At 41.0% G+C, this 12,131-nt stretch overlaps 1 protein-coding gene across 2 annotated transcripts in view; it reads right to left on the reverse strand.

The window, feature by feature from the left end:
• Positions 1-3,167, reverse strand: part of npr3 (natriuretic peptide receptor 3) — an 83,478-nt gene extending 80,311 nt beyond the window's left edge. For both annotated transcript variants that reach the window (XM_080208846.1, XM_080208808.1), the window contains exon 1: positions 2,473-3,167. In XM_080208846.1, the coding sequence (XP_080064972.1) occupies positions 2,473-3,121 (649 nt within the window). In that variant the 5' untranslated portion in view covers positions 3,122-3,167. The remainder of the gene's footprint in view (positions 1-2,472) is intronic.
• Between the last annotated feature and the right edge of the window lie 8,964 nt (positions 3,168-12,131).

The following is a 12,131-nucleotide window of genomic DNA, read 5'->3' on the forward strand; positions in this document are numbered from 1 at the left end:
CAGCAGCATACTGGTGTACAAGTCGCATACTGCAATCATGTACTGAGCAGGCAATGTAAAGTTTGTATGTGTTCTGCATTGAAAGAAATGAGCATTAATTAATCAGACTCAGGATATAGGCAGCAAAGTTACATTTGAGCTCAAATCTACAGAGTGGGAGGCTGGCCTGCGGACAGTTAATGCTTAAGAAGTTAACAATATTTGGACAAGTTGAAACTGTTTAACAAAGCAAAAGTCATGATCTCACATTTGTCTCAAGTTGAGCTCCTTTAGGAGAATTTTCAAGATTAGGTCACTGGATGTTGAGCCTAAATGATATACACTCCCAGTGTCTCTATATTGCATTTTACACAATAGGACAATATCAGTTCAGTGTAGAGGTCGCTACAAAGCAAGAAATAAAATGAAACAATAACAGGAATGATCTTTTGATAAATTTAGCTCAGTTGCTTAATGCAGTTCCTTAATTCCTGAAGAGTCCTATAAAGCTCTGATGATGTACAGTTGCTGCTCTGTAAAAATGGGAAACACTGATAGTGTTAATGGTGTAGTTAATACTCTGACACACACTGCTGCATTATCCTGGTACATATTTTCACTGGACTACATGCACATGCTGAATGCTTCCTTGCCTTGTGGTAAATATTCTTTACAAAGCTTATATTTTAAATCCTGCTTTTCAACCTTGCATTTGTCACCTTGCTTCTACAATTTCTGGTTTTCTAATTTGGAACGCACTGTCACGTGTGTTGTAAGTATTAAAGGGCACAGAAATAAGAGTCAAAAGTGTTCCAATTTGTTTTAAATTGGATATGATACACTGTAGGGTCTACCTCACTCCAATGAAATAAATCCGGTAGAGCCCAATCTCTTACAACACTTGCAATAATTTTGGCCAGCAACTTTAATCAAGCCACAGGATCATGCAGGTTTTTATGACTAGTGAAATGCCTGAGTTCCAATTAATTTCTGAATATGGATCTATTGACACCTATTGGGTCAGTTAAATACACTGGACAGGGTTTTCGAGCCGCACTTGCCCCAAGACCAGAAAATCTTGCCCGAGGTCAACGGATCTTTGCATGGTACTGTCCTGCTCGCGATGAGTCCTGTGGCAGGTGGGACAGGAAAATTCCAAAATTCTGCCCATTGTCACATTTGAATTGCAATGCAATGATAGCTTCTAATGTTAGTGATGCTTTGCAGTAATAATGGAACAGGAAATTAGAACTAAACACCTTTCAAAGGTTAAGTGCTGAGTTTCATATGGCACATTTTTGTTGAGGAAATGCAGCTTGAGTTCCTTGTTGCACAAAGTGTATGTTTCAAGTGATGCACAGCTGAAATCATTGCATAAATTAAATATTAATACATTACATTTCTCTGGAATAAGACTTAGTCCAACGTATCAAAATAATCTACTGTTAGCAACCCTTGATGTTTTTATTTGTGTAAACGTTTACATTTACATAGCACCTTTCAAGACCACTGGCTTTCTCAAAACATTTTACAACCAATAAATTACTTTTGAAGTGGGGTCACTACTGCAATGTAGGAAACGAAATCCATACGTGCACAGCAAGATTCCACAAACAGCAATGTGAGCATGATCAGATAATCTGTTTTTGTGATTGTAGATTAAGGGATAAATATTGACTGGGACACAGGGGTAACTTTCCTGCTCTTCTACGGAATACTGCCACCATGGGATCGTCTATGTGCATCTGAGAGGGCAGATGGACCTCGTCTTAAAGTCCCATCCCAGTGACAGATAAAACGAAATGTGCACAGGTTCACTTGGAGGAGCAATCTCAACAAAGTTTAATTTCTTCTCCCATTCTCTTCTATGGCATCCCAGACACTCATTGCATTAAATAAACGAGTGAAAACTTCATTTACCTTGCAATGACATGTATTTGTTGCGCAGATTTGGAACCGCTTGAGTATTTCAACCCAACTGGTATTAAGGCTTGCAGTAACCCCCCCATCCTCCTCCCGCACTCTTGTCTAATATGTCTCCTTCAAACAATAGACCTTAAAATTAGTGTGAAAATTCCTTATCTGCCGGACGTTTGAGATGTTGATTTAGCGCCTGTTTAATCTGACAGTCCTTTAATCTACCTGGTAAATTCCTGCGTGTGTTCCATTTGTGCTACTCACGTACGCGCCTGCACATTTACACCCAAACTGTCCTTTTACTTAGTTCCCACCAGTTTTCTACAGGTGGAATGGTGTAAATGGACCGATCAGAGTTTACATTGATACATCTTCATGCATCTTCTATGCGCTTTAGGTACTGTGTCTAAAGTTAAGTTTTAACCTATTTACACGATGTGGAGATGACAGCGTTGGACTACTGAATGTATTTATAGGAAGCGCACCTTTACGGTGTAAATGGTGCAATGCACGAAAACAATAACAAAAGAAAACAACGCATGGGCTGTGAAAGGTGTGAACAAAAAGTAGACTCACTCCTGGCTTGATCCTGGATCTGCTGTGCGATGTGGTCGAACTCGTCCTCCTCCCTGTAGATGACGAAGGTGTGCATCTGGTAGTCTTCTCCCAGAAAGGCGACATGGACTCCCTCTATGGTGAAGAAGCAGGTCCTCTCCTCGAAATCCTCGGCGTACACCAGGGCTACCCTCTTCCACCTGTAGCGCTGGAACATGGCCAAGAACATCTCCCCCATCTTGGAGTAAGACGGGGAGACCCGCGTGAGGTAGGAGTACTCGGACACTTTGTTGGCGAAACCCGAGGCGAGAGGTCCGGCGGAGACCATGGGGATGTTCCAGTGGGACGCCAGCCGGGCCACCGGGGCGGCCGCGTAGTCGCACACCGGCCCCACGATCACATCGGGCTTCTGCAGCATGCTGATGTCCACCAGGTGAAAGAGCGCCTTGTTGCCACACTCCGAGTCCACGTAGCGCACGCTGAAGTTCAAGCGGCTCTGACCCAGGTTCTGGATGGCGTAGTCGATGGCGGGTTTGACCCTGTTCATGGAGAAGAGGTAGGAGCTCTCTACCGGCAGCAGCACCAACACGCTGACATCCACCGTGCTCCCCAGAGCCAGGAACAGCAGCGTGGAGTACAGGCACACACGAGCGGCTGATACAAATCGCATCTTGGACAGGAGGCTGATGTCTTTGGAAAGATTGAGAGAGGGTGGTTGGGGTGGCGGGGGGGGGGGGGGGGGGGGGGTGGTGTTGTGGTTCTTCCTCAAAGTGGGGGGGGGGAAAGATAATTTTTTTTAAAGAAGCAAAACTTTGTGGGGAGGGGGAAGGAAGAAAGTGGAGGGGTGGGGGTTAACTTTGCAAAAGTTAAGAGGAGGCGATTGCTCAATGTGGAAAGGCTGATAGCTTTGAATGTTGGAGTCTGTAAAGCTGCCGTTTAAATAGTGTGTTAGCCAAGACTGTACCACAGAGAGCCACAGGGAGGAGGGCTTGATCTTCCAATTGGTTCCTTACCAAGTCAGTCCTGCTTCATCTCTCTGGCTCGGGGTTCCTTTTTTTATTTTTATATATCTACACATACACCATCATTTCTCACCCCGTGAGGACAAGCGTCGACAATCAAAACTTAAACTTCCGAAAAAAAGGATATATATATATATATAATCTCCTCCTCCCACCCTCCTAGTGCGGTTAAAAGTTACTGTCATTTAATATTAAAAATAACATTGAAAATTTCTTCAGTGAGTGAAGTTGCATGAGTTGTGGTGAACATGAGTCCCGGTGTTTAATCAGTCGCGCGCTGAGGGCAGTGCACTCACTCCTTGGCGGGTAGTCCACCGGGATTCACTCACACACACACACACCATCTGTCGATGTGGGTGGCGCTGGGTGTCAGTCACCCAGCAGCTCGAGCAAGGTTTTCCCCTCAGACGACCCTTCATTTCCTGCTTTTCACATCCCAAACTCCTTGCAGGCAGATGGAATTCCCTCGTCCGCCAAAGACGGGTTTGAGGATTTGCTCAATATTGTGGTCTGCCACGAAGGGTTAATACTTTCTTGTGTTTTTTTTTGAAAAAGAAAGGAAAAGGTGAAAGAAAGGAATTCTTAGCCCTCTGTATTGTCTCCAAATTCTGGCTGACTGACCGCCTCAGGGCACATGTGCTTACCCCGGGTTTATTATCATTGTTCCGGCTGCCGAAGGCCAGCGTCGCCACCGCTCCCCACCCCCCACCCCCAAACACATACTGTCACAGAAAGGTGGTTAGAAATAATCACAGAACTTTTTTTTTAACAGTCCTGCAATACACGGAAAAAATATTCTCAAGCGGATGCGTTGTTTCCGTTTTCCCACGTTACAGGCACTAAATAAAGTTTAGTGGAGAGAGAGAAAAAAAAAGCCAGGTTTTAAATTGAGTCGTGAATCCCTGGAACTCTCTGTCAGGGACGGGGGTAGACGCTATTGCGGGTTGGGGGTTGAGGTGAATTATTTCCGTGTTGGGATTCTGCAGAAGGACCATGAAAACCCCGAGGTAAAATTGTGTTGAATTTACTGCCCACCCCCTCCCCTCCCCACTACCACTTTGATTTTCTCCTTCAAAATAAGGTAAACAAGTGGGGGATCCACTCTCTATGTAAAACATGCAAGATTAGATCTGGTTGTGGGGTGAAAAATGGTGATTAAAATCAGATTAAGACCAATTACTTTCATGGGGAGGGAGGGGCACCCTGCTGCCTCACAGTGCCAGGGACCTGGGTTCGATTCCCAGCTTGGGTCACTTGGGGTTTGCACGTTCTCCACACATCTTTTTGTGTGAGTTTCCTCCAGGTGCTCCGGTTTCCTCCCACAGTCTGAAAGGCATGCTGGTTTGGTGCTTTGGCCCAAAAGGAGCTGGACTGTGGCGACTAGGGGAATTTCACAATAACTTCATTGCAATGTTAATGTAAGCCTTACTTGTGACTAGACTAGTAAATAAACTTTACTTTTGAAGTTTTATAGAATATTTCAGCTGTGCACTGGTTGAAAGCATGCTAAAATTAGTGGATGTAACACTACATTCTGCACCCTTTCCTTTCCTTTTCTATTAAGTTCGATGTGCTGCATTTGTAAAGTGCGCAAGAAACAACACTTTTCAACGTATACCTATACATGTGACAATAATAAATCAAATCAAGGACTGATGGCCAGAAACATAAAGAAATTATTCATTTGGTTTTTGACAACATTGTTAAGGTTAGTGATATTTCCAAAGATAAAATCATCTTCATGCAAAACCTTTCAAGTCATCGGGGCACGTTTTCCTTTTTTTCACATTTTAATTGCATCTAATTAAAAGGATATGTATTTCCAATTGTATTTCAACCAGCTTCAGCCAACGTGTATTGTGAAGTGGGAATGGTAATTAACTGACACACCTATAATAAAAGGCATTTCACATTCTTCCAGGTACACAGCTAGCCAAATGGTTTGCCTCATGTGGTCGTGGGCTACACAAGGTATCATAATTACCCAGAGTGATAATACCTTAAAATGATGGAAACACTCAGCAAGTCCACGCAGCATCTATGGAGAGAGAAACAGAGATGACATTTCAGGTCAACAATCAGTTCTTCTGATCAAAGATCATCGACCTGCAGCATTAACTCTCTAATTACCTCTTCAAAGATGCTCCCTGTTCTGCCGTATGTTTCCAACATGTTTTTGTTTCAGATAACCAACAGCTTCAGTATTTTGATTTCAAAATAGTAATGTTCAATCCTGGTTTATAAGACTGAGAGGTCTTGTTATATAATTTGTCTAAAATGAATGATGGCGCAGTCTGTTTTGGGGCCTAACCCAAAGTCCAGTGACAACTCTTACTTGCCAGGAGGGAATCCAGCTGCCAGCAGTGACTCAGCTTGACCCCTGCTGGGAACTCACACATTTAACTGAACAAACACAGATAATATATCAGGCGTTCCTAATATAGAGAGGGTGAACATATATGGTGAAAACAGAGGTGTTGACATTATCTGGTTAATAACCAAGAAGTTGCAGCATTTTCTTTCAATCTACTACAAAACCTTTTTATTAAGTTCTAGTTATCCAGACCATAAGTCTCTTCCTCATAGCGGGAACACAAGTCCCAATTTGCACTGCAATTCCTCTTGGGCACTGTATGATTTTAATATTTTTTTTTCTACAAAGTGTTTGCAGTCCTTAATAAACTCTTGGCAAGAATTTTTGGTTAATGACATTTCAACTCATTTATAAAGTTTATTCATTAGTCAAAAGTAAGGCTTGCATTCACACTGTAATGAAGTCACTGTGAAATTTCTGTTGTCGCTACAGTCCAGCACCTGTTCGGGTCAACGCACCTAACCAGAACGCCTTTTAGAATCTGGGTGGAAACCAGAGCTCCCGGAGGAACCCTATGCAGAAACAGGGAGAATGTGCAAACTCCATACAGACTGTGACCCAAGATGGGAATTGAACCCGGGTCCCTGGCACTGTGAAGCAGCAGTGCTAATCACTGTGCTGCCATACTGCCATGATATGGAGATGCCAGTGTTGGACTGGGCTGGGGTAAAAGTAAGAGCAAGCCACAGAGTAGCAATTGAATTGGATACAGCAGCTTAAAACACAATGGTTATGAGTTCAAATCCCATCATGGTAAGTGACAAAATTGAACTTCCATCAGCCTGGTCATTTGTGAGCTAGAACCGGAAGAAATTAACAGGTAGTCTGCTGGATGTGAATGACTTTTAGTGCCTTTGGCGAGGGGCAATAGTTGCACTACTCCCTCACAGTACCAGTGTCCCGGGTTCAATTCCCAGCTTGGGTCACTGTCTGTGTGGAGTGCGCACGTTCTCCCTAAGTCTGCATGGGTTTCCTTCGGGTTTCGTCCCACAGTCCCAACGATATGCTGGTTATGTGCATTGACCATGCTAAATTCTCCCTCAGTATACCCAAATAGGTGCAGGAGTGTGGCGACTAGGGGATTTTCACAATAACTTCATTGCAGTGTTAATGTAACACTAATAAATAAATAATAGAATCCCTAACGTGTTGGAGAGGGCCATTCGGCCCATCACACCTGCACCAATAACAATTGCACTCAGGCCCTATCCCCTTAACACACATTTACCCTGTTAATACCCTTTTCACTGATGGACAATTTAGCACAGCCAGTCACACCTTTGGACTGTGGGAGGAAATAGGAGCACCCAGAGGAAACCCATGCAGACACAGGGAGAATGTGCAAATTCCACAGAGTCAGTCACCCAAGATCGAATTTAACCTGGGTCACTGGCGCTGTGAGGCAGCAGCACTAACCACTGTGCCACCGTGATGCCTTGCCAGTCCATGTACCATAAGGTAAAGAAAATATAGCTTTGGTTCTTTTCCACTCATCACAAATCTTGCTGTTACTCCTACACTTACCCACTTCCTTAAACAATAGACTTAATATGGAGTAAAGAAGCAGAGGGACCAAGGTATGCAGTCAAAAGTTCAACAAAATGGCAACACATATAGTTAAGGACGCAAAAAGGTAAATTGATTGCTTGAATTAGTATCCAGAGACACAGAGATGAAAACAAAGGGCAATATTTAATTTGTTCAGGCTTTTGTTAGATGGACCTAAAAAAAAACTATTACTATTAGAAATGAAGGTGTTAGTGAGTAATCTATTTGAGATCTTTGAGACTATGAAATACTAAAGAGTAAGATAGTAATGAGAGATTACCAATTTAGGATGGTCGCATAATGTGTTTCGGTTTAGTGAAGTTCCTTAACATGAAGCGTCGATTGAGCGGAGAATTTCCTCGACGCTGAGGCATAGCAAAGCAGAGCCCATAAATTCTCCTTCATTTGGAATGAGACTATTGACTGAAGTACAGGAGTATTAAAGAATAAGAGCATTAAGAAGGAAAACGGGATTCAACTAGATTTGTAATAATCAACCAAATAACCTGTTTCCATGCAGTATATTATATGGTTCTATGATCTTGTTTTCCAGGTAGAGGAAATTTTAGTCCACTTGTCAGTCATCATCATGTTTTTATTTTTACAGAATCTATACAACATTTAAATAAAATCAACCAGGAATTTAAATATGAATGAAAATTTCAAGAACCTGCAATCCATTGGTGTTGAGGTCTCATGTAAGAGTCATATTGACCTCAAAATGGTAACTCTCTTTCACTCTCCACAGATACTGCCAGATCTTCTGAGTCTGTACAGCATTTCATGTTTTTATTGCATGTTAATTGTTTAGACCGTGTTGACATCAGGATCCATATTTTCTAAATATTGATACTAACTACAAATAGGTTTAAACGCTGTTCTGGTAATCTCAGGGAGCCCTACATAAACTATTATTTGATTTTACACCATACTGCATTTATACTTCTGGACAGATACATCATCTTGTAGAAGATGACTAGATTAACATATGGTCACCATGACTCTTGGATTGCTAGTGATCATCCAGTTAGAGAGGAATTTTCCCAAATGTAAGCGAAACACTGTGCATGCTGGAAATTTGAAATACGCTATAGTCAAACACCCTAAGAGTGCCTTTACAAGCCAGAAGTTTAGTGACAGCATCACAATATACATTGTGGTGTTGTCAATCCGTGAAGAAAGCTCAAATTGATGCTGAAGGAAACAACCCACCCCACACATCCCAATTAATCAAGCTTACTTCACATTGACCTGCTGTGATTCAAGCTCAGACGCTGGAATTAGAGCATGTTTGTAGATTGTAGCTTTGATGGAAAGGCCAATGACATGGCATGGGTATGAATGCACTTTCAAATTCCCGATGTTTTTAGGTCCAATTTGTTTGATCTTATTTAATTAGATAATAGAACCTATTGTTTTTAATATACAGCATTTCTGATTTACGTTTTATTGAAACACTTAATGTGTCAAATAAACAGAGGCAAAACATAAAGGGGGGAATAAAAAATCCTAATTGTCTCTGAGGGATCTTATCGCAACAAACTAGCTGAGAGGCTGTGTGCATGAATGTATACCATTGAATTTACAGAATTGAAAGAAGGATTCCAGTTTTGTGAGTCATTCTGTCAACAATAAAGCTCTGAATACTCTTCACCCAAAGGAAAGCATTGCAGTGGTGGTTAAAGTGAGAATCACTTCTTTGCAAACGTCCCGACTGCCCTCTATGGGAGACAGATGTACACTGAACGTAGGCACAATCTCCTGTCAACTGGCGCACACACCGTGGCTTATTTTGTTTTCAGAATAATAATGATTGTGTCATTCATACATGCATGGGACAATAATTTGCCAATTCTAATATGAGGAAGTTAATGTTGCAAGTTTCCTCTAAATTATGAACCCAATGGAAGTTGACTTAAAAAACAAGTGGGAGCATAATATCCAAAAATAATTGAACGTGTCCGGAGCCCATTCAACAGAAGTTACAATGGGAGCAGCCCCATCTAGCTGAAATTGAAGACTTTCCTGCTGAGTGTTTGACAGTTTTTTTTATCTGACCACTGTTGTTGCTAAATAACTATTTGCCTTTTTTAAAGTCCCTTTCTGACATAATTCCTCATGGCTGAGCAAATGAAAGAAAGACACCAAAGTGCATCTGTTTGAGATTATCTTCACAGTGAATGCAGCCTCCAAGCAATGAAACCTTCAATGCAGACAATGACTGACTGTGTCAAATAGAGAAAGTAACAGACTTGAGTTTGCAATATGGGGTTTTCTGTGTCTGTTTGTCTCTACTCTTCCAATTAGCGAGGAATTAACTGTGTTACTTAACCTAGGGGCAGAAAGGATTGGTCAGATTTTGTAATCAGTGACAAAGTGGTGGTGTGCACTGATGATGACAAAGAACATTTTTCACAAAGGCCCAGTGTTATGATCCCGGCTGATGTTAACACCAGGCAAGTTAAATCCCAAAGTGAAATGTGACTTATCAGATCCTGTCCTTTTTTTTCGAAAGCTTGGAGAAAAGTTACTGAACAAATTCACAGGGGTTTGTTGATGAACTTCTAACATAATGAAAACAAGAAAAAGAACTATATTACACCAGACAAAAAGGTTGCAACTATCTCAATACAAACACAAGGAAATGATTCAAATAGCTATACTCATTTACCCCAGCTACATGTTCTCAGATATATGCAAGTTCAGAAAGATAATCATTTACCATAACTATCTTATTCAGGGTAAATATGCAGTCCATGTGAATTAACAGACGAACTGTGATCAATAGTGATGCACCAAGCAAGGTATAAGCGAGCTTAGGTATAAGACATGTACAAGATATAAGAGCCAGTAAACCAGGAAGAAGAAGGTGCTGATCATCCTTCATTTCTACTTGAATTTTGCAAAGAATAAAATAAATGATTGGGACAGATTTATGGGACTAAGGTAGAGGTTTTAAAATATATATAATACTTTTTTCAAAAGGTTATTTTAAAAATTTTAAGAATATGTGAATTTTAAAATCATAATATGAAATTTGGTATTGAATAAGATTCTTAGGACCACAGCTGTTTTTCAGCAATAATCAGCAATTATTTTCAGCAATAATTTTTAAGATAGTTTCGTTTACCTTTTTAATTAAATAGCAAAATTAATTGTCTTCTAATGGAGTGAGACTCCACATATAGAATTAAATTTTCAAAGCTTGATAGATTGTTCAGTAACATTTATCCATTATTACGCCATTACACATTCAGTTAACTCTGATTTCACAAGCTCTAATTTTCCTATATGTCTTTAAAGTAAGGAGAGTGAGGAAATAATCCAAGTCCACACCATAACATTTATTTCTGTGTCAGTTCCATCCATGAAGATTGTAAGAATATCTGGAAGAATAGAGTATCACTGATAGAAATGATTGGACTTTTATATTTAACTGTACAATTATGGTGCCAGAAGTTACTGTCAATTTTACACTTTGATGAGTGTGAATGCACCTGCTGGATCGTTAAGGCAGTAAAATCCAAGCTATTATATAGTTAAAAATTAATTCAGGTGGTTGCTGCCTTAAAAAACAATCTCCTGTGATCACAAGATCCTCCTGACACACTTACTTTGATGCTAGCTATGATAGTTCCAAACTGATCAGTCTTGATTCAGAACATGAACCCCACTCTCATCAGCTCAGTGTAAATAAGGCCAGTGCCTTAAATTCAAAACTACCTCTTTGCCGTGAGCCAAACAAGGCAAGCTATAGGCTGGCATTCCAATGGACCTCAGAGAGAAAAACATTTCCATTAAAGAGAGTGAATTGTGGGAAAGTGGAGAATTTTCTTTATTCATTCATGGGACAAAGTCATTGCTGGCTGGCCAACATAGAACGTAGAACAATTACAGTGCAGTACAGGCCCTTCTGCCCCCGATGTCGCGCCGACTAGTGGAACCAATCTAATGACCCTCTAACCTAAATTATTCCAATGTTACCCATATGCCTATCCACTGACCATCTGAACACCCTTAAAGTTGCCGAGTCCACAACTGCTGCAGGCAGGGCATTCCATGCCCTTGCTACCTTCTGAGTAAAGAACCTACCTCTGACATCCGTCCTATAATTACCACCCCTTAATTTAAAGCTATGTCCCCTAGTGTTAGCCATCACCATCCGAGGTTGCCCACCCCTGGTTGCCCTTATTCAGAGGGCAGTTGAGAGTCAACCGCTTTGCTGTGGCTCTGGAGTCACATGTTGGCCAAACCAGTAAGGACTGCAGGTTTTCTTCCCTAAAGGACATGAGTGAACCAGATGGATTTTTCTCAACAATCAACAATGGTTTCATGGTCATCAGTAGATTCTTAATTCCAGATAATTTCTATTGAATTCAGATTCCACCATCTGCTATGATGGGATTTGAACCCTCGCCCCCAGAACGTTAACAAAGTTTCTGGATTAATAATCAAGCAATAATACCACTAGGCCATTGCCTCCCCATTGAATAATGGGTTGTTACTTAGGGGTAGTTGTGTGATATACTGCATTATAAATGAGTTGGGTGTGCTTGATGATATGAATGGTCTTTTTCAGTTGTTCTTTTCATATGTTAGAAAGAACAAAGAAAGATGTTAGGAATTGGCTAAGACGATTTTTGAATACAATGGGTCTATTAAGTTAATGGAATTTACTCACAGGTTTGCTCATTGTGCCACTTTTAGTGGTATCTATTTCACAGCAATGCTGAAGT

Source organism: Carcharhinus amblyrhynchos, chromosome 1 (genome assembly GCF_965287045.1).
Source record: "Carcharhinus amblyrhynchos chromosome 1, sCarAmb.v2.hapA, whole genome shotgun sequence".
NCBI classification, from domain to species: domain Eukaryota; kingdom Metazoa; phylum Chordata; class Chondrichthyes; order Carcharhiniformes; family Carcharhinidae; genus Carcharhinus; species Carcharhinus amblyrhynchos.